Here is a 27,307-nt window from a genome sequence, read left to right on the forward strand (position 1 = left end):
GAACCACGCATGTGCGGCGCTCCTGGGCAGGGAAAGTCCTCGACTTACGACCGGTTGGGTAGTCCTCGACTTACGACTGGTTTAGTCCTCGACTTACGACCGGTTTAGTCGACTTACGACCGGTTGGGGTCACGGCATTAAAAAGGTTGAGAACCATTGCACTACGTGAACTTATTGCACAACACGCCGGCCCCGCAAGTCTATCATACATGGAGTTATTTCCCATTCAGGAGTCTGACAGCCCATGGGTAGAAACTGTTCTTCAGCCTGTTGGTGCATCTGGCTATGCTTCTATATCTCCTGCCCGATGGTAGGAGAATAAAGAAGTGCTGACCAGGGTGTGAGTCATCCCTGAGGATTTTCCTCACTCTTCTAAGGCAGTGGACCCTAGCGATGCTGTCTAATGAATAACTCCACATGTGTAATACAGTGTATATTGAAGGAAATGTGATAGTCTTTTATGATAACACAGCACAAAAGTATGTAGGTTTACTCAGTATTGTGACTTCATTCTTATTTATAAATCTGAAGTACAGAAATCAGCAGGTCAGATATAAGCGTATGAACAGTACCTTGTAGGGCTAAAGTCTTGTACATTTTTTCTTGTAGTTAGTAGAATGTTACATATGAACCTCATGACCTGCAAAGCATGAAAAAAAATTATTAGAATTATTTTATAGTACATAACAATGAATTTGATGCCTGACTCAGAACTTATAAGAGCTGTACATTTCACCCATATTTATAGATTGCTGTGTGTTAAGTCCGTGATTTTCAACTGGTGCCATATATCAGGGCTTTTCAACCTTTTCACCCATTGTACCACTTTTAGGATATGGCAACATCCGAGTACCACCAGTCACCTAGCAAGTTGTCAAAAACTTGATGACCCCCCAAAAAAGGAAAAAAGTGATAAAAGTACAGGTAGTCCTCGACTTACAACATTTCGCTTAGTGACTGTTCGAAGTTACAATGGCACTGAAAAAAGTGCCCCCCAAGCCACAGCCGAGCAAGACATCTGCCTGCCCACCCGGCAGTGCTCTTCCTCCTGTCTGAGGTTTTCATTGTTGTGAGCATTTCTGTTGAGGATTGGCAGCGGGGGTGGGGTGGGGGTTGTTTGGTTTTTATTTCCCCCGTCTGCTGGGTGGTTGCAGCAGGTTTTGGTCACTTCACAAGACCCTGGGATACTGTGACCGTCATAAATATGAATCAGTTGCCAAGCATCTGAATGTAAATCACAAGACCCTGGAGATGCTGCAACATTCCAGCTGATTGGCGCTTCTTGGCTCAGCAGAAGCACCAGGATCAGTGCCGAGCTCCAGCTGGAGCCTGGCGCTGATCCTGATGCTTCCACTGAGCCCTGACAGCCCTGCAGCTCCAGCCATCTCTCGCTCAGGCTTGTGCGGTGCTGCCACCGGTTCAGCTCAATCCCTTCCCCTGCTACCACTTTTCTAAGATGGTCGCGTACCACCTGCCAGGTGCCAATGTACCACAAGTGGTACCCGTACCACTGGTTGAAAAGCCCTGCATATACTGGTAGGACTCCAAAATAGTTTAGATGGGATATAACTTGTTAAACCTTGAACTGAGTCTTTTAAAACTTACTATTCACAATAAATATAGAGTTCTATTCTTGTTAGCAAAAAGTGGGTAAAAATTTTTTTTCTATAATAATGGGACTTAAATTGTTTAATGGAGTGTTTGCTGGGAATTATGATATGAAATATTTTATAATATTTTATTTTATATGTCCCACAGGAAATATTTAGAAAATATTACTGCAATTGGTCCAAGAACTGTTGGAAGTCCAGAAAATGAAATTTTCACTGTTGACTACCTCTTGAAACAAGTTAAAGCTATTGAAATTAAAAGCAATCGTGCCCATACAATCTCTGTAGATGTACAGAGGCCAACAGGCACTTTCAGTATTAACTTTATTGGAGGATTCACCAGTTATTATGACAATATTACTAATATTGCTGTTAAACTTGAACCCAGAAGAGGAGCTAAACATGCTGTGATGTTGAATTGTCACTTTGACTCTTTACCAAATACTCAAGGTAAATAGATCAAAAATATTTTACAGGAAAAATTATGTTTCACAGAAAAATGGTGTTTCTTCTCTGTTTAAAAGATAAAGTTTAATTGCACTTCAAAACTTATTTGTTTAGTACTCAGAAGTAATTCTTCATTGATTCATTACAATTAAAATGTTATGTAAATTTAATAATTATTAAATTATTTTTAAATCCATTGTGTTTCTAGCCATTAAAGACAGTCACAACACACTGTTTGGGGAATATTCTATTCTTAAACAAATGTAGCATAATTGACTACAATAACTATTTCAAAATCAATCTAATTGAATTGAGATATAAAATAATTGTTCTTGTCTTCTGTTTCAGCTTTTCTGTTGAACTAATTCTCAACATGTACATTAAAATTGCATACTGTTTGTCTGAACAGTATATTATTTTGTTTAAATAAATTTTAGATTGCTTAAAACAGATATAACATTTATTTGATTAGATTTTGCAAGTATTTATGAATTTATCTTGGCAATTCAAAATCTATTGAATATTGTCCCAATGCTCCTATAGAACATGGGAAAAAACCATCACAGTAACAATTAATGCTGTAAGTCTCTGCAAGTCATGGATTTTCTTCCTTTTATCATTATTCTTCCTGAATGATCAAAATGTTTGTAATTGTAAATTTCACTGTGTTGAGTTATGCAACACAGTTCTTGTTATAACGAATAGTAAAACTTTGTTTAAGCTTGTTTATATTAAGTAGTTTATATTTTGTGGAGATATGTACGGAAAGGTATATAAAAGCGTCAACCTGTTGTGCATAACCACAGATCAATTCCCATATTATTTTATTATTTTCTGTTCTGAAAATAATAAACATTCTGAAATGTTCTGTTTCCCATCAATCCAGGCACTTTGGAGATAGTTCATCCATTTCTGAAAGACAGTATTCTATAATATGATTTTTTTAAATGATCTATAATTATGTTTCAGCCTCAGGAAATTAGTGTACTCTATATCTTATTATTTTAAGGTGCTAGTGATGATGCTATCAGCTGTTCTGTAATGCTTGAAATACTGCACACACTTTCAAAATCATCTGAACCTTTGCAACAGTCTGTTATATTCCTGTTTAATGGGGCTGAAGAAAGTATCTTACAGGTAAGAAAGCAGTGAGTAGATTCTTAATGCTTTAATAGGAGTAAACGCACAGAGTTTATTCTTTAATATGAAACTAACATTGCTACGAAGGTGTATAAAACGGAGGGATTTGACAGATACTTGAATAAAAGTAAGATTTTTTTTTCTTTCCTTTCCCAACCTGGGCGTGAGACTTGAGTTTAGTTCTTACTCTTGATTAGGTGCACATGTGTGGGCAAGTGTTTTATGAAAACACTGTATTGCAATTAAAAAAATAATAGTTTGTTCTACAATTCCCCAGGAGTTGACAGTGCTTATTTAAAATTATACTGGCCTCTTTGAGTTAGGAAAACTATTCTAACAAGCTGCTCCTGTGGAAGAAGAAGATCATCCTGAAAATGCATAAACTGTTTTATTTTTTATGTCATTGTTATTGCCTGCCCTGATTAATCATTTATATTACTCAGTCTTTCAAATGTGTACATTCTCTTCTCGGACTATGAAAAAGTTGACCTGTTTAACATTTATTAGTGAATTGTTAATATCATTTATTCTTTTTACATTTCATATTATGTATATAAAAATGCATTTAATATGCATTTATTAGCTTTATGATGCTGGTCTGTACCACAATAAACTTTGAACTAATTAAGCAAAAAAGCCAAGAGAGCAACAAAACATTTTCCCAGAACTGGAATTTCCTTTGTTAATCAGACGGTATTTCAAACATATATAATATATATTTTGTCCATTGTCTCTACTGTTTATCAAGGCTAGCCATGGCTTCATTACACAACACCCATGGGCTAAATCAATTAAAGCATTTATTAATCTGGAGGCTGCTGGAGTAGGAGGGAAAGAACTTGTGTTTCAGACAGGTAAGATTAATACTGTTCAGGTAAGTCTTGTGACAATTTCATTTCAAAATCACAATGCTTTGTTTAGATGCAACTTTTCAGTTGAAGAAGATCATGATAAGAGTTTCATTTCTGATAAACACTTACTTTGCATTCATTACTTGCTGTTAGATGTACTATTTATAGTTTTTTTTTTAAATCCTGGCTAAATGTTAAATTATTCTTAATTACATGACTGTCCCATTGCTACCACAAAGCTTTTATTGTGGCCCTTTAAAAACAGATTACTGCAATAAAGGGGAATGAAAAGTGGATTTCTATTGCATTTATAAATAGCTTTATAAAAATACGTTGGCATATTTGGTAATTGGTTTAAATACAGTCAAAAGTGTGAGCTCTCCTCACCTGAGAAATGTAAATGAGGAGAGAGAGATGGCCTCTTTCCAGAAGCCTCTTGAGACTCAGGGCCTGCTTCTCTAGGGCTAAATGTTTACTTTCATCTGGAAGTCAGTACTGTTTAGTCTCTGCACAAATATAGGTTTGGCATGGTGGTATCCCAGGGCTATATCAATCGGTGAGAATTGAGATGACATTCATTTTTGTTCTGTGACATTCTTCCAGCTTGATGGAAAGTGATCTGCCAATATTAATGGGATTAAACATGAAAGAGCTGAAGCTTTAGCTTCAGTTTAACATCAACCTCCATATCCTGATCTCAGCTTTAGGCAGTTTATAACCTATCTGGGTGTAGTAAGTATTTGGTTGCTTGCTACAGAAATTTATATAAGGAAAATTCTTCCTTACCTAAATGAGTGGCATACTTGGGTCAAAGTTTTAACTTGGAGAAGTTTTAAGACAGCTGGTACTAGTTCATTGTTAGTAAAAAGGTATTTTGATGGCTGTTGCAGATTTGATGCCAACTGAGAGATGTAATAGTGGTGAACCCTCCAAATTCTTGTGGGACAGAAAATCACTCCTATATATTTAATTGGGTTCAGTTGGATTCCACTCTATGTTCATTTTTGGACTTTGGCCCTTTTATCAAATGCAAAAGTTTTAGCAAACTTTCAGTTTTTGGAAGTTATCGACCAGCCTACTCAGTGTGCAGTACTGAACTACAGAGCTTAATATTCTAAGTTGTATGGGTGATCAGGAGATAAGGCCCACATCATCTCCATATAGGACTATTGGAGTCTTACGTTGGGAGTGTAACAATCTGTATTAGTCACTGTCTCGGTTACAGAGTTAAAGAATAATTAGCAAGATAGGGACCAAAATATATCCCTGACACCTTTGTATGAATATCACTTCTGAAATCAGCCCCTGGTTATCATATCTAACTCTGAAGAAGGAGTTGGCGTATGAATTTTTGATCACACAAAGAAGACACTGACTCATGTTGGTATTCCTGAGTTTATCCCACAGAATCTTTCAAATTGTAGAGTCAAAGGCAAATAGAAAGTCCAAAAATACCACATATAAGGTTGATTATATAAATGATTTCTGGATAAAATTGGGTAATATCAAAATACGGTGTACACTTGACTGGCGATCTCTAAAGCCAACTTATTTGTCCTCTATAATTTCCTTGGATTCCATCCAAGCTTGGAGTTTATTACGTTCTTTGCATATAATTTGTCCGGGTATGTAATAAGGTGGTAAGTTTGTAATTAGTAAGGTTTTTCTCATCATTTTTTGTAAATAGGAAATTTTATGGTTACCCCAGTCTTAGGCATCTTCTCTACTGTAATTAGAGATAGTATACAAAGTTTCATAATATGGTTCTCGAGCTTGAACTGAGTCCTGATTGGCCCTGAGCAGAAATTCATCAAAACCAAGAAGAATTCCTTTTCTTGACAGAAAGGATGCATTGATGCCATGCATCTTTCACAGCCTTCAGCTTCTTCTCCCTAAGGATTGATTCATATTGTGATTTGAGATCATACAAAATTTTATAAACGGCCCAAGATGATAACATTTATAAACAACATAGATGAGTTTAACTTTTCTTGTGAGCAGCTGACATTCTTAAACTTTGTTAATCTTAGTTATACAGGTAAAAGATACAGTTCCTCCTGAATCAGATTTGCTGACCACCAGTCATACAACTCCATCTTGAAATCTTGTGGTCAGTTGACAAATAACTTGAGCCAATTTCTAAAACATCTTTGACTTTAGCCACTGAGCTGTGGCATTAGCATTTTTTTTTACTACATTTGGGTCACGGTAGAGTGTGTCCTCTGAAAAGCTATTCTCAGATGTGTCCTCTTAAGGGAATGGGAAAAAGGAAATTTAAAATTTCATAATCATATTTAGAGTGAAAGCCATGTATTTTGGTTATGGCAAAGCACAAATTAAAGTATACAACACTAAATTAAAATTGTTCACAATTTTACAATTGTTCTCTTAATTCTTGCAGGACCTGAAAACCCTTGGCTGGTACAAGCATATATCTCTGCTGCTAAGCACCCTTTTGGTTGTATCGTGGCTCAAGAGGTGTTTCAGAGTGGTATCATCCCTGCAGACACAGATTTCCGTATTTACAGAGATTTTGGCAATGTTCCAGGTGTGTTAGATAGGCTTAGTAGGATCAGCTTTTGGGCCTATACTTGGAAGGACAATGGAAAGTAGGTAGGAGGATTGTCAAGCCAATAAAAGCAAGGAAAAGCTTGTGATACAAAGCTGTCCAATACTCTATGTGCCTAATGTTGATGTGCACATTGCAGATTTTCTGAACCAAAGACAAGAAACTCCGACACAGTCCTATATGGGAGAAATTTCTCCTTTATGATTTGTTTAATGACAGAGACCAGATCACTCTTTAGTAAAAATAAGGTTACATTTATTTCAGTACTGGAGGCTGCAATAGTAAGCCCCAAAATGTATGAAGTGCAACATCTTTATGTAGGTTTATACAAATCAAAGTATCAATGCAATCCATATGTCCAGAAGTAGTAACATAGTGAAAGTGAGATTATAAAGACAATGGTTTTGTTAAGAGTGGTTGGTTGGACAAGGAGAACATCCCTTTTTCCCCATTATGGCTGGGCCAATGCATTCTGAGTTAATGCTGGTTTAGCAATAGCAATAGCACTTAGACCTATATACCATCGGTCTATAGTATTCTCTGAACGGTTTACAGTGTAAACTGTATATTGCCCCCAACAATCTGGGTCCACATTTACCATCCTCGGAAGGATGAAAGGCTAAGTCAACCTTCAGCTCCGTCAGAATTGAACTCCAGGCTGTGGGCAGAGTTTGCCTGCAGTACTACATTCTGCGCCGTCACCTTTATCAACCAGAATAATATAGAAATTGTTTATTAATATTTTTCTGAAACATTTTCTGAAGCCACCATGTGAGACAGCAAGAAAAAAAGCATAAATAATAAGCACACAATCAAAATTATGAAGCTGTAAGCAAATATCGAAATATGAGTGTTTAGTAGGACAGTTCATAGTTAATTTAACATTCCTTGTCAATATATTAATTTAATTAGGAATACTTTGTAAAGTTATATTAAATAACATTATGATTTAATTTAATTATACTGACAGGAATAGACCTGGCTTTCATTGAAAATGGTTACATCTATCATACAAAATATGACACGGTGGATCGAATTTTGACAGATTCTATTCAGCGAGCAGGTTAGTTTCTCATGACTTTCACTGGCAAGTTAAGATTAAATTATTGTTCCCTGTGTTGGTTAATAATGAAAATTGAAATTAATAGGCCCAAAATCTCAGCATCCTAAAGATAACGCTTTGAAAATAAAAAGTTCATGGATAAATATAACTAGGTAAATTAATTTTGCTTCTCCTATATTAAGGAGTTTGAGTAAAGTTAATTGATTTTAATGACTAAAGACAATTTAGATATCATAGCTTAGCTTTTATACTCTTTTCCTTGAATTTTTCCATGGTTACATCTTACTTGCTTCTTTATCGTTATTGACCTTAGAGTTCACTGAATTATTTATTTATATTAAGGTTTTGTAGCTATGTTTTAAAAACTCCGGCCTTCAGTATATTGAATATTGTCCAGCCTATTTACTGTTTCCCTTTCAATTTTTGTTTCAAGAAGTAAATAATTTCAAATTCCAATTGTTTCATGATATAGTATTAATGAAATGATGTGCTGATTTACTTAAGAAAAGACAAATCCTTAATATATACTGTTTTTCTCCCCAAGGTGACAATATCTTAGCTGTGCTAAAATACTTAGCAAAATTGGATATATTAACCAAATCTCAGGAGTATCGACATGGAAATGTTATCTTCTTTGATGTTCTTGGCATGTTTATTTTGGCTTACCCAGCTCGTGTTGGTGCCATTATGAATTGTGTCATTGCGTCAGTTGCCATGCTTTATATCAGCAAAAAAGTTCTACAGCCAAGAAAAAAAGGTAAGTTCATTTCATGTTCTGTCCCACACAGACATACTCAGAAATAGTGTTCTGTTTAAGGGTAAGCAACCTTATATAAAATATAGAAAAAGAATACATTAGAAGCAGGAGTTAAAAGTAAATGAAAACTAATTAAACCTTGTTAGCATACTGTGGCATATGGATTTTGGAGCCTGACAAAGCCACTGCTTTGCAGATGTGAGCCAGACGTTGGAGAGAGGAAAAAGAGAAAAAATAAAGCTTATCTTTGGCCCTGAATGGTAACTCTGCTGTCACAAGGCTGATGACCTGACCTGGCTACTAGGAACTCTTCAATTGCTATGGTACATGCTGCCAGTTTAACCAAAAATTGGAGACAGAGAATGAGAGAAGGAATGGAGAGAAAGAAAAAAAGAGTAACTGGAGCAACCAGAGATGCTGGAGAGAAAAGGATGGAGAGAAGTTGGAGAGTAAATCTAAGAACTGAAGGACAAGTGTTGGTTGCTGTTCGGGGAGAGGAGAACAACAATTCAGGATTGCTTCTCTAGAACAGGGGTTTTCAACCAGTGGTACGGGTACCACCTGTGGTACATTGGCACCTGGCAGGTGGTACGCAACCATCCTAGAAAAATAGCGGGGGAGGGGAATGAGCTGAACCGGTGGCAGCACTGCGCAAACCTGAGCAAGAGATGGCTGTAGCTGCAGGGCTGTCAGGGCTCAGCGGAAACGCCAGGATCAGCGCCAGGCTCCAGCTGGAGCTCAGCGCTGATCCTGGTGCTTCTGCTGAGCCCTGAAGAAGCACCAATCAGCTGGAAAACAGCACTGATCCTGGCACTTCTGCTGAGCCCAGAAGCGCCGATCAGCTGGAATGTTGCAGCATCTCCAGGGTCTTGTGATTTACATTCAGATGCTTGGCAACTGATTCATATTTATGACGGTCACAGTGTCCCAGGGTCATGTGAAGTGATCAAAACCTGCTGCAATCACCCAGCAGACCCCACCCCACCCCTGCTGCCAATCCTCAACAGAAATGCTCACAACAATGAAAACCTTGGACAGGAGGAAGAGTGCCGCTGGGCGGGCAGGCAGGTATCTTGCTCGGCTGTGGCTTGGGGGGCACTTTTTTCAGTGCCATTGTAACTTCGAACAGTCACTAAGCGAACTGTTGTAAGTCGAGGACTACCTGTTATTTTATCACTTTTTTCCTTTTTTGGGGGGTCATCAAGTTTTTGACACCTTGCTAGGTGACTGGTGATACTCAGATGTTACCATATACACAAAGTGGTACAATGGGTGAAAAGGATCGAGCGGAAGGGCTACTGCCCTCCCACGATCAAGCGGGGGTCCCCTCCTTGCTTGTTGCCCCTACAGGGCAACTTTCGACCCTTTCCAGGGTCCCTCAGAGGTGCAAAATCGGACATGGAAGGTGGAGCTCACCTTCCAGCGGCCCTGGCAGCACCGGCGTCAAACCAGAAGTCCCAAGACATAATTTTTAAGTAGCTTGTGCAGAAACTGAAAAAGAGAGGTGGACTGTTTGGAAAAATGTTGGAAAGGGAGGAGGTATCTGAGGAGAATGTGTGAGCTGAAGCTATATCTGTGCCAGTGTAATTAATTAGGAAGGGGTGGAGGAAGATCTATAGGACTATCTCGCTATGTTTAAATGGATTGCAAAAACACAGGGCTAGAAATAAAAAAAACCAGATGGCTAGATTAGCTGTGTATTTGACAATTACCAGTACTTAACAGGGTTGTGGTGGATGGCTAGATTAACTTTTACAATTAGCAGTATTTTAAGATGAAGATTATGGTGCTGTGACGTTGGCCATTCTATAGCACTTTTAAGTCAAGCTTAGAGGCAGAAGTTCTAGGACCTCAAAGCAAGAATTTCATGAGACTCTAACCCCCTAACTGTAAGGGAGACAAAGGGGCTTTAAGCAAGGCAGTTCTCATTATATGTGGAAAAGCTGGTCATGGAGGCAAAGCATGCCTTAACAACAAGGTGCAAACATCTAGTTAGGTAAGACCTCAAAGAACTGCCTAGTTCCTGGCCATGTTGAAGAACACTTCTATGCTGGCTCAACAGCCCAAACTATCATTGGGAACACAAGGAAAATCCCCATTCTAGGACTGGAGGTTTGGGCCTGAAAATCACTGCCATGTTAGGTTGGTCAAGGGTCTTCCGCATGATATCATGTTGGGAATGGGCGTGCTAATCACTTAAGAGATTGCTGGTTGGCATGCCAGCAACCTCTTCAAGCAGCTTAGGTGAACCCCCCCCCCCATACACACACACATACACACCAAGTGTTGGTTCATATTTGGAGAGAAGAGAAGAACAATCCAGGAGTAATCCCTGGAAGTCAGAAGGTTAAGATCCAAAGGCATGAGGTCCACCCACGAAATGCTGTGAAGGATCCAGCTGGTTGTGGGTGATAGCTTCATCCAAGACCCTGGAAAAGACAGAGGGAACCGGGTGTTGGTAGGGAAGCCGTGGTTTTGGTGCAAAAACTAGACAGAGGATCCTGAGAGGTGTTCACAATCCCTCTTCAAACCTTATTCCTTCAAACCGTACTTTCTTTCATTACACCCAGAGATTTATAATTTTGTTTTCTGTTTCTGTACCTCCACTGGAAGAAGTCAACAAAAGAAGCTACTTCAAAACTTTAAACTACGGACTATAGAAAACAAAAGCTATATAAAAGTTAAAAACAATGTTTAGAAACCCAGGAAAAGAAACCGAGAAATGTAATCTTTGATAATGTGTTCCTTGCATCAACTAAGTCTTTATGCATTTTCTCAGTCAGTTATTTAGCATGAATATGAGTGAAGTGAGGATTGCCTGAGTTTCTGAAACAGGCTGACTAGTGGTACGTGCATAGAAGTTCAGTTTGTTAGTCTGCAGATCCTACACAGGAGTGTAGGACTTCTGTTTGTGTCCACAGTCGGGGACACAGCTTCCCTAAATCAGTAATATATAGATGTTGGCTGGTTATGATTATTGCCTTTCTCCTTTGATAACCATGATATGGTGTTTCTGATGACATATGAAATGCATCTTTGTCTAGAAAAAGTGGTAATCAGTGGAAACGCATCTTAAGAGAGTAAGTGAAAAATACTGAGTTGAGGGCCAAGGGACCAAGCAAGTTTTCTACTGATTTTGATAAGACATAACCTGCTATATACTGTATGTAAACAGTCTCTTCCATAAAAGAGTAAAAGCCTTGCCGTATTGCAATTAAGTCCATTCAGAAATGCTGTGACTAGAATATAAAAAGGTAAAATAAGTAGAGCAATAATTTGCAACTCAGTCCTAAAAGGAAAAAGCTTTGTGGTTTTTGTTGCCATTTTTATTTTACCAAGAACCACGTCTTATTACTTTAGTCCTCCTAAAAGAAGTAATACGGTATGTCTCTGATTTTAATATCTTTTTTCTTTTCTTTCAGCAATTAATTATATGAAGGAATTTGCCATTGCTTTTGGCTTTACAGTACTTAGTTTCTTTATTACCTTAACTGGCATCCTTCTTGTGGCACTGTTTATTTCTTTTATTGGACAATCTCTTTGCTGGTATACCCACTACTATGTCTCCTATTTTCTCTATGGATCTGCAGCTCTGGCTACACTGATTTTTGTGCATACATTAGCCAAGAAATTTTATTATAAAGTAAGTACTATTACATGATTGAATTTAGCAATTTAGACTCTACTAGATGAGTCAGACTGCCTAGCTCAGTAAAACTCTTCTCTAGGCAGAAGTCTATCCCAACTTCTCTTATGCAGTCCTGGTTAATTAAATGTTTTGATGTTTCCTCTAAATTCCTTAGCGAGGCAAGATTTCCAAGTGAACTTAATTATAACACAGTAGGCAGTTCTCAGGCTATATGTGAATCCCAGATCATTTTGATTGCCCTTTGACCTTCTCAAAATTGGGCTATCAGAATCCAGGAATAAAAGTGTGATCTTTGACAGGATGAAGCTGACCCTTTCTTAATAACTGAAAACCCAAAGTAGCTGTTTTAAACGTCTAGTGCATCCACACTTGTTCAAAAGTGTGATAAAATTTTGGAAAGCCGTCCTTCTGTGTTCTCCTAGATTCCTTTTTATACTTACTACAGCTTTGCTTTTTCAAAGGCTTCCTTTTGCAACCCTCATGTTTGTAGTTAGAAGTAGTAGACAATTCCTGGTTGGTACAGTTCCTGTTTCCACAGGAAGTGGAACTTTCTATTCATTGTGCATTGAGAAGCAATTTTCTGCTCTTAAAATGCCTGATACATTGTCTTCAGATTTAAATCAAAGAGGATTGACATTTTTATTTTGTTTTTCTTTTCCCAGCACACAAATGAACGGTTCCTAGGAGAACTCTTTTTTGATGTTCCACTTGCACTTTGGTCTATTTCAGGGGTTCTGCTTACTTACCAGGGAATTTGCTCGGCGTTTATTTGTGCAATGTGGGTAGCTTTTCCACTCCTCACAAAACTAATGACCTATAAGGAACTGAAAGAAAAAGGTATGGCAGCAAGACTTATTTCCATAGGTTCTGGTAAGGCAGGGGTGGGCATGCTTATAGCCAAGCCAATACTTTTCTAGCCTCTGAGAACTGATGTTGTAAAAGGTGATTATAGTGTGGGTTTTTTTCAACCCCTTTTGCAATGCTTATAGCAGTGGTGGCGAACCTATGGCACGCGTGCCAGAGGCGGCACTCAGAGCCCTCTCTGTAGGCACGCGTGCCTTGCCCCGGAGATGGCAACCAGCCCCCCGCTAACTCGCCGAGGTCCAATATGGCCAGATGCATCCCTCCTGGCCTCGCATGCTCTTCTTTTCCCAGGCACGACCCACTGCATCACCTCAGCTGTTGGCTGGCCGTCCAGTTCAGAGGCGGCTTCTCTGAACTGCTGATGGCGGGCTGCGGAGCCCCAGAGTGTGCCGGTCGAGGGGCTGGCAGGCTGTGGCTGCTGACGGACACTGTCGGCCCCCATGCGCTCACTGGCCTCTGTGTGCGGGGGCTGATGGTGTCAGGCAGCAGCCGTCCTGATCCCTGCCTTGCCTTGCAACAATGGCATCCCCACCCTGCCTCACCTTGCCTCGCCTCACCCCGCAGGATGAGCCTGTTGTCCACTGCCCCACCTGCCAGAGACCCCCTGGATCTCCCCCAACCCTGCCCGGCCCCCACAGGCGTCCCTCCCCACGAGCAACATCAAGGTGACCACGCCTACCTTGGCCACACCCATCCAGTCTGACCACCACAGGCACGCCCACCCAGTGGGCCACGCCCACCTTGCACCCAGCGATACATAAGTGGGCTTTGGGTTGCAGTTTGGGCACTCGGTCTCTAAAAGGTTCACCACCACTGGCTTATAGCATCTATTTTGTTCCTAAAATTTCCCAACCTTTCCCATGGGAATTATTAGTCCAATTTTGGCAGTTTTATTTAAATAAGATACTATAAGATACTTAAGATGCTATAAATTTTAAACAAGGTTTATAACATTCATTGTCACATTGAGTCCCTGTAAAACTCTAAAATGGCAAAACAGTTTTGGCAATAAGGCCATAAGGAGGTACTAGGGACTTTATGCTTGATGTAAGGCATGAGACCACCAAGCCAAATGCAGTCCCTGATCTAATTTCATTTCATGTAGTTCACATGTCTGACAAGAACAGTCTATGCCTTTTTTTTGGCAACCTTCTGTGTAGGGAGAAGAAACAGGAAGTTGGAAAGAAAAAAGCAAAAGTAAAATTGTCAAATTAAAAAATGTGCACATGAAGTAGCCAACCTATACTAAACACCACGGATATAGCCCCTCTAACTTGGTTTTTAACCGGAATCAAAAACAAACGCATTCACTGCACATTATTTATTGAGTGATGTTATAAATAATACGTATCTTCCCCAATTTACTTGCATTTTGCTGTTGTTGAGACTCCGATGTGGCTCTCAATGTTTGTTCCAGTTTCCCTGAAAGTAAGTTCCACTCAATTTAATGTACCATGAAGCAGACATATCAATTTAAGGAAATGCACAGATTTGTTTCATAGGCTTTCTGTTCTGGCCAAAAGAACAATTCATGTTTTGCCCAGCTGACATACTGTACCAAATTTGTACCGTCAGTTATGAAATCCCTTCATATTTATCAATCAGAAATAAAGAACCTTGAGTTACCCTTCTTCTTCCACACAATTACTGCTCTCTGTCCTTCTCAACTTAATTTAAAGAATGCATGAGCCCCAGACTTGGCCTTTTGTGCCTCGATGTCTTGATTTACAGACTTGCATAATAAGCTGATTTATATGAATACATGCTTCATATTTTCAGAAAATCTGGTTAGCCTGCTTTTTAAGCCATTGTTTAATCTGTTAAGTCATCTTACCGGTTTTGTAAGAAAAAACATAATAATTGCCTTCAGACAGAGGTATACTTTCATAATACTGTCCTAGATAACTTCTAGAACGCTCTGAGTGGGGAAGATATTAAAAAGTCAATAGCTACAATTTCTACATTATAATCTGTTTTATGTCTCTGTTACAGGTGCTACAATTAAATTTGTAACAGTTTATCTCCTGGGAATGTTTATTCCATATCTCTATTTAATATATCTCATCCGGCTTATATTTGAAATGTTAGTTCCCATCATGGGGCGCAGTGGTTCTGAAGCTCCACCTGATGTAGTCATGGGCATTTTTATCGTTGTAATCTCCATACTTCTGTCTTCCTATTTGGTAAGATAGTTTTAAAAGCTTGAATTCTATAGATTTGAATTTATTTAATAACTTTTGAACAGTATACTTAAGCAGGTGTCCTGTCAGTTTTCCCATCTGACAAAAGAAGGCACCATCAGCATGAAAAAAAATTGCTACGAAAGAGCAAATACAATCAAAAAAGGATTTTTTTTTTGCTGCAAGCAGAATTGCAATTAATGGGGGTATCTGGGACTGTTTTAATGTGCACATCTTGCTGTCTTCTGTTTACACAATGGAGAAGACATAGAACAGTGGTGGTGAACCTATGGCACGGGTACCAGAGGCGGCACTCGGAGCCCTCTCTGTGGGCACACGTGCCGTTGCCCCGGCCTTGCCTCCCCCCGCGACCCCCTCCTTTCCAGCAGCCCACCTGAAGGAGTTGCCCCCGAGCGTGGCCCACGTGGAGCAGCGCAGCCAAGGACATGGCAGCCAGGCAGTGCAGACAAGACTCTACCCTCACACCCCATCATGCAGTTGATGCTGCAGGGCGCAGGCAGAGGGTGTGGCCGCCATAGCGCTGCTAGGCTGCCTGGGCGATCTGCGGTGGGCCCTGGAGGCAGTGAGCGGCCCTGTGGGCAGGCGGGGCGGAAGATGGGGGGGTAGGGGCGGGGCAGGGGGTGGGGCAGGAGCGGGGCCAGTTTTTGGGCACTCGGTCTCTAAAAGGTTTGCCATCACTGACATAGAAGATAGGCAATATTCCCTCTCTTATTCCAGCCACCTCCTCCTGATATTCTGAAGCAGAATTAGATGTCTGTGCTAAGGAGACATTGTGGATGGATTTGGGGAAGTCACTAGCTTTCAACGTTATCTTTGATTTGCCACAAACTTAAAAAAAAAAATTAAATTGTATAAGTTGAAAGCCATGTTTTAAAGAAATAAAATGGTTTGTTTTAACACATTTAACATTTAAGTTTGCTTGACACACTTGTTTTCTGGAAATAATTCAGTTAAAGTAATTGCTTTCTTTTACTTCCTGTTTTTATTTTCTAGCTCAGCTTTATTTATCTGTCCAGAAGCACAAAGGTGACGTTAATATCTTTGACAACCATTTTTGTAGTCACATTCATCCTTGTTTGCAGTGGACTCTTCTTCCCTTTCAGTTCAGATTTGTCAGACCCAAAGCCTAAGCGAATGCTTGTTCAGGTAAAAAGTGTTTCTGAATTTGCAGAATTTGTTCTTGTTTTCTTTAATTCACTCCTTTGAAAGTACTTCACCTTAAATCCAGAGGTTTGAAGTTAATATGTTGCGTTATTTTCATCAACCTCATTCTCAGATGTGCATATCTTACACTTTTGCCATCTTACCTCAGCCTTTGGATCACGTCATCCCTGGAATTGAGATATAGTAATTGAAGAGGAAATAGAGATTTAGTTTAATGTCAATATCCAGCTCAAGAATCCAAATAAAACTCCAGGTTCATTCCACTCTGAAAATCTTACTGTTTATTGAATACATTGCATGATAATGTCGAAGCAAAACTAACTCTTGAGGTTCCAACACCAATTCATAGACTTAATAATTTTCCCAGCCAAAAACCCCCAACGTCTTGCGTAGTCCATATAAACAAGTTCATTTTATTATGGGAACCATCTGCTTCAAATCCATACCTGTTCTGGTGTTCTTGAAAAGGTTTCAGTTCTCATGGTCTAAAGCTGAATAGTAGAAGTTTTTCCATCTAATTCATCGAATTGAAAGTGACACCTCTCCACCTTAATCTAAAGGCAAGTTGAAACACAAAGGCACGTAGCTGCCAAAGTTTAATCCTTGACATCTGCACTTGATTCTGCCACTCCCAATTATTTCATGGTTTAATATAAGAGGGTGTCTTGGCAACCTGGTTCCTAATATAAAATAGGAAAAGACAATCCAAATGTCTTATAATCACAGATCTCTAGCCATGCTGACTGATTTTTGTGTGAGTTTTATTTCTTACACAACCACAGTTATCAATTTACAATCTGCCTCTTATGTAAAATGGAAATGGCCCAGAGGAATTCAGCAGAAATTCTTGCTTTTCATCTCCAGAGATGCCTCTGCAACAGCTTTGTTCAAACTTTTTAAAACTGACACATTATCCCATTAAATCCAGGAATTTAGTATCGGGGCTTGGAAAGGATGCAGTCAAAATTCCCAAGAAAACTAATCCAATACATGCCTAAATTTGCCCTGCAGTTGGAGGCAGAACTTAACAAAACTTGAAATGAGGGCATGGCTTGTGTGTTCAAATATTTACTAAAGGTTCATTTCCAGTTAACATTAATTGATAAATATGATTCCTCCTGAAAACTCTAAATTGACGAATAATTATATGAAACTAGATTTTCCAAGGAGACACTCATGCTCTTGATGGCAGTGCTTAAACAAAGGATCTTAGATAGAAAACAAAATATCATAAACTCTTAAAAGCGTAGAACTGGGCCATATCAATGCACACTACAAAGCAGCCTTTGAAATATCTAATCAGATTAATAAACAATACATTTCAGCCAGCAGTTATGTTATTATGGATCAATCTTATACCATCAGCTAGATAGAAGATTTCATAAGATCCCATATGCAGAAAGACTCCGTCCTTATAAAGATGGTAGCATTGAAACACAAACTCATATTCTGTTGTGTTGTAACTTTTATCATGAATATTTTTATCATAAACGTTTATTAACATTCCTTTATTGGCAGATAAGATCCCAAGGTAATTATGACTGTTGCCAACATTTGTTTTTGCAACTTATAAAACTTGCACATGGCTCATAGCAAGCCACACCTAGTCCTGGACTTGCAACCACTATTGAGACCAGAATTTCCATTGTGGTCAAGCGACTGACCCAATTTTACAACCATTTGATGATGGTTGTAAGTTAAATCACATGATTATAAATGCAAATCCAGCTTAATCAATGTCATTTTTCCCCAGAAACTGGCAAAAAAAAAATCACAAACCATGATCATGTGACTGAAGGACACTGACCGATTGTAAATGCAACCTAATTGCCAAATGCCCAAATTGTGACCATGTGACCATAGAGGTGGGGCAGTGGTAATAAATGCGAATGTATATCATAACTTTTTGGAGGCCAATGTTAATTCAAATGGGTATAAGTTGAGGACTACCTTTAAATGATTTGATTTGTTTTTAAACAAATGGAAATGGAGGCATCCTGCAGATCAGAACAAATACTTAAATCAACCTACAGAAACATTAGGCATTGTCTCCATTTGTTGGCTGATTAGATGTCCAGTACAACCAAGGTACTAAGTGTTCAAATGGGTACAATAAAAGTGCAATAAAAAAGCATGCCAACTCAGATCTGTTAAATCAGGAGTCTCCAACCTTTTTGTTTTGGCAGCCCGATGGGAGAGGGAGGGGCAGCGCCTTACATGCGCATGCGCAAATATAAATGTGGCCACACGTGTGCGCACACATACAAACAGGATGCAAGCATGCGCACCACACAAATGGGGCTGCGCGGAGGCTCTCAGCAACAGCAGCAGCTGTGTGAGGCTTGTGGTGCTGCCTCCAGGCTTGTGATGCTACCAGTGCGAGGATCACACTGCGCCCCACCTGCTGCTTGCGACACTACCACCATCCGTGCAATACTAGCAGCACTGCCGCTACCCGCACACTTGCGGCAACGGTGTCACAAGGGGGGTGAGCACGCGCACATATGTGTGCACTGCCCAGCTACTCACGCGGCCTCTGTGTTAAATAAATAAAAATATGGTTTCCTAATAGGTGTGCCTTCTAGTACAGATTACATACATACTGTATGTAAATCCCTTTAAAGCAAAGCCCTTGTAAAGCGATTCACATAACAATACATATAAATCTACAACCCTATGTTGTAGATTCAGGAATATCAATCAAATAGTTCAAGTTATTTACTTCCTAATATAGTCTTTAAAAACTTTAGTACATTTGAATTATTTCAATTTGAATTTAAAGTAAATTTAAATTTACAAACTAGTTTCAATAGCAACTTCTTGGATTGAAAAGGCATATTCCTAACTCGGTGATAAATGAGCATTTTACTATTCTGTACATTATATATATATATAAAATAGAAGAAGATAGAAGATTGACAAATATATTGTCTTGTGAAAATGTTTATTACTGTGAAAAGGGATCTTTTTTTTGCAATGATTTATGTCACTTGATTTGCCATGTCAGTTGGCTTCACTGAGGCAGGTAAGTCAGTAGATAATTTTGATTATTATGGGTTCATTGCATAGTCAGCCAGATTATTGTATTTATTTGCCGCCCATCTTGTGATTTAAGGCAACTCTGAAAAGATTACATCAGCAGCCATTTCTGCAAAACTACATTTAAACGTTGAGTGGGCATACTGGTATCCAGCGTGGGCTATTACTGCTTATAGCTTGGCTAAACTGATAACCACCCTACTTGCTCACTCAGTACCTTCCTCTCTGATCTTTCCTTGCTTCCGTAATATTATCAGCTTTTTCAGTGCAAGCTGTGATCATAATTCTTTTTTCATGGCTTGCTATATCCGATTAGTATGCTGTTGGCTATCACACAATCAACGTTGTGGGTTTCCAAAAGTATAGAAAGAAAAATGTCTAGTGCAACAAGGATAGATTTAACCCTCATGGCGTTTTTTTAGAAGTCACTCAGACATTCGTAAAGAAAGGATACCCCTTGCCCCAGCGAGCTATTTTGTATCTGCCTCCCGGACAGTTGGCAAAGCTTTAGCTTAGCAGCTTCTTGTCTTGTCATTTTTCCAGCATTTAAACAGAAGATTTCATAGCCTGGATGGTCACTTGGAAAAAAGTGATTCTGGAATATGGATAAATGGGATGGACTACAGTGGAATATCGCTCGTTACACCCCACCTGCCTGAGCTCAATGATTCTATTGCAGCCACCTGTGAGGAAGGATCCCCCCTCTGTGGATTTCCTTGGATCTTACCCATGAACAACTTTTTCCGGTTGGTTGCGATCTCACCAAATGAACCATTTAGTTTACAGAATTATCAGTTGATGTAATACTTTTGAAAAACGAGTATTTTCAAGCGAATCAGTAAACCTGTTGCGTTTTAAGCCAATACTGCCAGAAGGAAAGCAATTGCAAAATATAGCAATACCCCTAACAAAGCCGCAGTCGGATTGGAAAGAGTCTGGAAATGCGGTTTAGGATTTGCTTTGAAAAGTGGGAGAAGAAGAGACATTTTTTTTTCTTCCTGTATCTTTTGCTGGACTGACGGGACTTCCTAAAACTTCCTGTATGGGACAGGAAGGGTTTTTTGTTTTAATCCCTTTAATCTTGAAGAGAAAAATGGGTCTAAGCATGAAGGCAGGAGGCTAGAAGCAGGAGACTATGAGTTCTAGACCTCCTTTAAGCACGAAGCCAGCTGGGTGATCTAGGGCAGTGATGGCAAACCTTTTAGAGACCGAGTGCCCAAAAACTGGCCCCGCCCCCGCTCCACCCCCATGCCCCGTCCCCGCTCCACCCCCCCATCTTCTGCCTCACTTGCCCACAGGACCACTCATCGTCTCCAGGGCCCGCCGCAGATCGCCCAGGCAGCCCAGCAGCGCTATGGCAGCCACACCCTCTGCCCGCGCCCTGCATCAACTGCATGATGGGGTGTGAGGGCAGAGTCTTGTCTACGCTGCCTGGCTGCCATGTCCTTGGTTGCTCTGCTCCGTGTGGGCCATGCTCGGGGGCGACTCCTTCAGGGGGCTGCTGGAAAGAAGGGGGTTGCGGGGGGGAGGGAAGGCTAGGCCAATGGCACGTATGCCCACAGAGAGGGCTCCAAGTGCCACCTCTGGCACCCATGCCATAGGTTCGCCACCACTGATCTAGGGCCAATGCTTCTCTCTGAACCCTAGAAGAAGGCAATGGCAACCAGTTCTGAAATTATGCCAAGAAACAAAGTAGTCACCAGGAGTCAACACTGATGTGAAAACACACACACACAAACAAATGTTCCGGGTGCCACACAGCAGAATTCTGGCTATTTGGAGGCTGTATTTTTTTGTTTTTTTGCACCCTTTTCTATTTATGTTTAAAGAGTCTTAATGAATCCTAACGTTTTTCTGAGCGGGCGTGGCCTCACCTGTCAGCAAGACTATCAGTTATTCCTGTCTCTGTATAATTGTGCAGAATCTTGTCATTCTGCTTTGCGAAAGCTTTCAGCTTTGAGCAAAACTTTGACTGTTTTGTCATTATTTCCTGGAGATCTGATAAACAAGGGTGGGGTTGTTGTTTTTTTTAAGTATTCTGACAAACACTACTTTGACAGATTTATCCTTTTATTTTAATATTAAGATTAAAAGGGCTAATCATTTTTAGTTCCTTTGCATGCCAAGCTGTAACCTTTTGCATTTTAGGTTTTAATATACCATATTATACTTTGTTGAACAGAATTAGCATGAATCAGTAATTTGAAATATTTTAAAGGACTCTTACAGTTAATTATATTGATAACTTTTTTTAAAATCCCTTTTTTAAAAGGAAAACATGGTATCTTCCTGCACCAGCAATTACTCCCCAAAACCCTATTCGCTTTCAGCTTCTTTCCAAAGAGCAAACACAATGGGATTCTACAAAGCTAACCTTTGAAGTAATAGGTGAGTGGAGATCTCATCCTTCCTTGCCTTGAGAGTCTTAGTAGGGAATTATTTGATCTTAACAACTAGTTAGCTATAGCAAATTATTTAATTCGTCGAGTTATTTATCCAATTATCTGATATTAAATCAGGCACCTTCAGTCAAAGTTCTCAGAGATAGCCAATCATTGTGAATTCAGCATATCACAGATATAAATATGCTTGTAGTAAGCTGTACCTGAATAGATTTTTGACTGTGATAGTTGACTAAGATAAGCAAAGCACTTAAGGACAGGACATGAAATAACAGATGGAAACCTATCAAATAGATATCCAACCTAGAATTAAGGAGAAATTTCCTTACAATGGAACAATTAGATATTGGAATGGCTTGCCTCCGGAAGTTATGGGTGCTCCATTACTGGAGGTTTTTAAGAAGAGATTGGATAGCCATTTGTCCAGAATGGTATAGGTCAGGAGTAGGCGACTTTGGCTCTTTTATGACTCGTGGACTTCAACTCCCAGAATTCCTGAGCCAGCCATGGCTGGCTCAGGAATTCTGGGAGTTGAAGTCCACAAGTCATAAAAGAGCCAAGGTTGCCTACTCCTGGTATAGGTTCTCCTGCTTGAATAGGAGGTGGATTAGAAGACCTCCAAGGTCCCTTCCAGCTTTGTTATTCTATATCTGTAAATTATGCTATAACAGGTGTGTCAGTCTCTTTTCTTAGGATACATTAAAATTTTCCTAGATCTTTTTAAAAACATAGTTCATAAATTAATCCAGAGATTAGGAAAATATCCTTCCCAGGATATTAGGAAAACCCAAATAAGCACTTGGTGCATAATTTGCTTCAGATTGAAAAAAAATGTGGCAACTCCATTACCCTTTTTTCTGAATTCATGTAGTAATTTTTGTTTATCACCTGCTTCAGGTTCAAGTCACATGGCAGTATATCTTCGACTACATCAAGGTTCAACACTGTCCACTTGGTCTCTTGGAAATGGAACTCCTGTGGTTAATAGTCTGAATGGAGACTACTTTGTGTATTATGCACGTGGGCTCCATGCCAGGCCCTGGCACTTTTGGATCGAGCTGAAAGTGAGTTGTTCCTTTAAGCATCACATTCCTTTCTTAGAATTCTCCTCGCTTCTGTTAAATGGTTTGCCTTTTGGGTTCAGCTTATTGATCCATTTTCATCCTTTGAAGTTCGCACACAATTGCTATTTTTCTAGTGCTATTAATTTTGATACGCATTTTCTTTTCCTTAGGTGTCCTTGACATGACAAGTTTTTATATCTTTCATTTCAGGAATACATTAAATCAAATATGCCCTTGAATATTAGATTCCTGCAATTATACCAAACCAGCAGATAGAAATTAATCCTGTACTCCTGTATTTGCTTACTTGAAACTCATTGAACTTGTGTGGTGTTTCCAGATACTCACTTAAGATTGTATAAATTATCTGTCATTGACTTACTGACATAGTTGTATTAGTAGATGCAGACGGGATAGCATATACTATTAATATTACCATGGATACAGTAAACCAGAGGAGGAAATTAGAATTTGTCTTGTACTGGAGAGACGTTCTTGAGAGGTGTCCTTTATCTAACAGCAACATCTCAAATAAACTGCCTATGTTCTATAACATATGAGCACTTTTTCTACGGTATCTAGATATATAGAGTCTGAATCATATTTTGATATAGAATGGCATTAGCAAAACAAAAGCAACAGAATATCTAGATCAGGCATGTCAAACTGCCGGTCCGTGGGCTGGATGCGTCTCGCCGAAACCGCGCTCACCCCATTGCCGGCAATGGGGGAAAAGTCATGATATGTCACGCGACGTCATAGGACGTTGCAAGTTTGACATGCCTGATCTAGATGTTCTGCTCTATATGTTTGAATTAAAGTTCGCTTCCTCAGTTTTTTTAACGGAGACCAAACGTATTCTACACTCTCCTGATCATAAACTAAGGTGACCTCCATCAGCCTATTTCTTTCTTCTGACTTCACTTTTCACTTCCTGTGATTTAAGCAATCCTATTAAACAGTACTCTGGGAAATATTCTTAATAGCTTAGAAGTTAGTATATTTAGTTGCCCAATTTATGTTACTTATCTTTTTTCTTGGTCTGGAAGTGAGATACACAGGGGAAGGCGTTGTCTGGCATACTAACTTCTGGAAGGTCTTTAAAAACCCATTCCTTAATAATTCTACTATCCCTCAGATAGTAAAACCTAAACCCTGTAAAGCTTTACAGGTCAACATTATTATTCTAAATTCACTTTAGTTAACTTCATTGCAGTCATTAACCAACAACCTTAAATTGTATCCTGCAGGCAGTGAGTAGGCAGTGCAGTTTTTTCAAGATATTCTCTATATCTTGTCAAGCCATTAGTTAAGTTTTCCTGACACTTTTTAAGTGCAGCCAAGCACTGAGTGTGTTACAGTAAAGAAGGTGATAACTCTGCTTCTCCTTGATATAGAATTAAAAAGGACTAATCCGTCTTCTGGTTGCAGTGGGAAAAAGTTCTTATTTTTCATATTATTTTAACAATTTGCCAGAAAATTTAATTAACGTAGCCTCAGGAATTCAATCTGTTTCTTCAATTTGATTTGCTTGGTATTATGTTTATGCAACCCATTAGAGGCTTAAATAAAAATTTTTTTTGGAAACAGCCACTTTAACCCTATTTAAGTGAGCATCTTGGAATTCTTTAAAATTTCTTTAGTTTCCTCAGCTGATTATACTCTTTGGGTTATTCTTTGCAAGCTTCGAATTCTACCATTACACAGTGCTGAATAAGAATAGGATTCAAATAATCAAACATGAGCTTATTTGCTTTTTTCTGTTTGGTTTTTAGGGTTTGGACAAATCCACGAAAGGAATGGTCACCCTTGCTATAGTTAACCATTATTTTTTTGGAGAAGATCAGAAATCATCTCCGTTACATGCTTTACTGGAAAGATTGCCCAACTGGATTCATCCTTTAAGCTGGACTTCTACCTATGACCAGTTTATCTTTTAATCTAGAAATTACGCAAAGATCAATTATCCCTCAACTGTTGGGATGCAACTTCTGTTCATAGGGAGCTTGAGTGAGTTGGGAAAGATGGCATTACTGACAGAAAAAAAAGCTATGAGGAATAATTTAGTCACAAGTATATTTCAATGGCAGTATTGGTAAGACCTCTTGGGAAAAGATGGCTTTTGTGTTTGTTTAATGCAAAAAAAAAACCACAACCCACCTGTTCTGCCACTTGAATAGTCCCTTCACCTGCTGACATTATAACATGAAACTGCCTTTTGGAAAATAGCTTTAGAACAGCTGTTCTTGGGTTTTTGCAATAAAAGGAGCTTTTGTACTGGAACTACAAGCACAAAATAATATACTTTACTGCCTTTAAATAACACAAGTGCTGCCTTGTCCTTAATATTTTGATGTGTTCTCATTGACTAAGGAAATGTTTTGATTAAGCACTGTTAAGGCTATCATGAAGAATATGGAGCTGTTAATGGTGATTGCTGCAATAATGATACTCGTTTTGAATGCACTATGTAAGTAAAGCTCTTTTAATTATAATGCCAACAAACTTGATGGTCAATCTCACTGAATTCTTAAGTTTGCATGGTCCGATTTTGCTGTTTTTCCTTCTTTTTTCTGGATTCTTTTACAAGTCCATATTTACCTGACTTCCCTATGGCAATCAAGCGGTATATGAGCAAACAGTTGCCTATTCATCCAGTGTAAGCATCTAACACTATGCTTCTAAGTACCATTCTGGTCTCCTGTACACACACACACACATTTTGTATTTTGGTGATAATATGCTCTTTAGTTAATTACTGAACTAGTTACTTACAATTATTTTTATTATTTACCTGATTTTTTTTCAGGAGTATGTCATTTATGCTCCATTGGAAGCTGCAAGTTTCTGCAAAATTAGGAAATCCTATGGGGAAATCAAGTTGTATTATTGATTCCTTTTCTATGTATAAAAAAAATGACCAAAGAAATAGAAATAAACAATTCCTAAGCCAGAGGAACTGTAAAGCTGCTATGAGCCTCTCTGCAGAATAGTGCTAAGGTTTTCTGTCTTCTTTCATGGACTTTTATAAGGCAGTAATCCTGGAGTCCTTGAGAGAACATCCCTAGAGCTACAGAGTAGCCTGACACTCTTTCTCTGTGGCCAAAGGGTTCATTCTTGGGGAAGGACCTCCAACCTCCCAAATATTATCATTGTAATCTTTGCTGCTCCAGACCTAAAGACCAAACAGGCAGAGGGATGAGCATGGAATTGAAGTCCCCTGTGCTTGTAAATGCAGGCCAATTGCCCATTGCCCAAATTTTGATCCCATGACCATAGAATGCTGCAACGACAGTAACTTCAACAACCGGTTACAAATACCATTTGTTTAGCACCATTGTAATATCCAATGGTCGCTAAATGATTATGAGGAATTCAAAGTAAAAAAAGAGGAAGGGTGGAACGTGGTTACATCCACGTTCTATAGAATATGGGTTGGATGAGCCCGATCTGGCTCTTCCTTCTGCTATACAGTTGCTCGGTTAGTACCCTATATCAAGAAAACTGAATAGTGTTCAAAGATTAGAAACCTCGGGGCAGATGGAAAATAAGTTTTAAAGTAAACCATTTTAGTAAGAGAGAAAAGAGGGATAGAAATTGGGATCTGACCCTATCAATTTAGGAGATTCTCGAATTTTGGAGAGATGCCATGTACATCTTTATAAAAAAAAAGGAATGAGATGGAAGCTACCCTAGCCATTTGATTCAATGCATTTTCTCCTCTGTGCATCCATTTTAGAAAAACTTTTTTAAAATAATAATAAATTATTTTATTATATGGTAACTTGAAAAATACTGTCATGTGCAGAGGAAAATGAACTGGAAGGGACCCTATGGAGGCTGAGGGAGAGGTGTCTGTGGCTTCCAAGGAATGTGGGGAAGAGCAGGCTGAGGCAGGCCAGGGCCCTTCAGGATTGGAACAGGAGGAACAGGAGAGGCAGAGTTCAGGCGATGAGCAAGGGCCACCCCCACCTGATCCTAGAGCACAGAGAGTGGAGAGAAGAAGGGAACAACTCAATTACTCGGGAGGAGTGCATCCCGCCCTTCTCCATAAGGAACACCTGGAGATTGAGATTTAAGGGGACGCTGTGGGGAGGGGCATTTGTCGGGAACAAACACTGATTCTTGGAGTGTTGTGTATTGTTGCTGATCTCTTGTTCTGTAACTTCTGTTTGGAAACCTGGAAACTCGAACTATTGGATTGACTGACCACGTTACTTGAATGTTTAAAGACCTCGGACTGTATTTCGGATTCTCTCTTATGAAAACTGCTCAGGCAAGCTAGAATTCAAACAGACTCGTTAAGTTTATGTTTTCTTCAGAGTCGGCTGAAGGTGTGTGTGTGTGTGTGTGTTATTTTGTTGGAGGCTTGCCAGCAAACATGGGAGCATTTGGGGAAAATTTGGAGCAATAAAAACTGTTTGAATTGCCTCTGTGCTGTCCCCTGGGTCATCACAGATACTTTAGGCACAAAGCCAGCTGGGTGA

The 27,307-nt window shown here is 39.3% G+C and overlaps 1 protein-coding gene and 1 long non-coding RNA gene across 2 annotated transcripts in view; one reads left to right on the plus strand and one right to left on the minus strand.

The window, feature by feature from the left end:
- The window catches only part of ERMP1 (endoplasmic reticulum metallopeptidase 1), a 30,802-nt gene extending 5,472 nt beyond the window's left edge, over positions 1-25,330 (plus strand). Inside the window, exons 2-15 of the mRNA XM_029284971.1 lie at positions 1,759-2,060; positions 3,067-3,194; positions 3,946-4,051; positions 6,450-6,596; positions 7,588-7,680; positions 8,225-8,437; positions 11,860-12,080; positions 12,749-12,923; positions 14,943-15,133; positions 16,145-16,297; positions 19,898-20,100; positions 21,627-21,742; positions 22,654-22,820; positions 24,596-25,330. Coding sequence (XP_029140804.1) covers positions 1,759-2,060; positions 3,067-3,194; positions 3,946-4,051; positions 6,450-6,596; positions 7,588-7,680; positions 8,225-8,437; positions 11,860-12,080; positions 12,749-12,923; positions 14,943-15,133; positions 16,145-16,297; positions 19,898-20,100; positions 21,627-21,742; positions 22,654-22,820; positions 24,596-24,760 — 2,380 coding nt within the window. The 3' untranslated portion in view covers positions 24,761-25,330. The remainder of the gene's footprint in view (positions 1-1,758; positions 2,061-3,066; positions 3,195-3,945; positions 4,052-6,449; positions 6,597-7,587; positions 7,681-8,224; positions 8,438-11,859; positions 12,081-12,748; positions 12,924-14,942; positions 15,134-16,144; positions 16,298-19,897; positions 20,101-21,626; positions 21,743-22,653; positions 22,821-24,595) is intronic.
- LOC114922869 lies at positions 8,397-12,856 on the minus strand. The gene is made up of 3 exons (XR_003810510.1): positions 12,833-12,856; positions 10,718-10,866; positions 8,397-8,418 (listed from the first exon to the last, which is right to left on the minus strand). It is a non-coding gene; the product is annotated as an uncharacterized LOC114922869 (long non-coding RNA).
- Positions 25,331-27,307: the final 1,977 nt, after the last annotated feature.

This window comes from Protobothrops mucrosquamatus, unplaced genomic scaffold, assembly GCF_001527695.2.
Source record: "Protobothrops mucrosquamatus isolate PMUCROS unplaced genomic scaffold, P.Mucros_1.0 scaffold1151, whole genome shotgun sequence".
Classification (NCBI taxonomy): Eukaryota; Metazoa; Chordata; class Lepidosauria; order Squamata; family Viperidae; genus Protobothrops; species Protobothrops mucrosquamatus.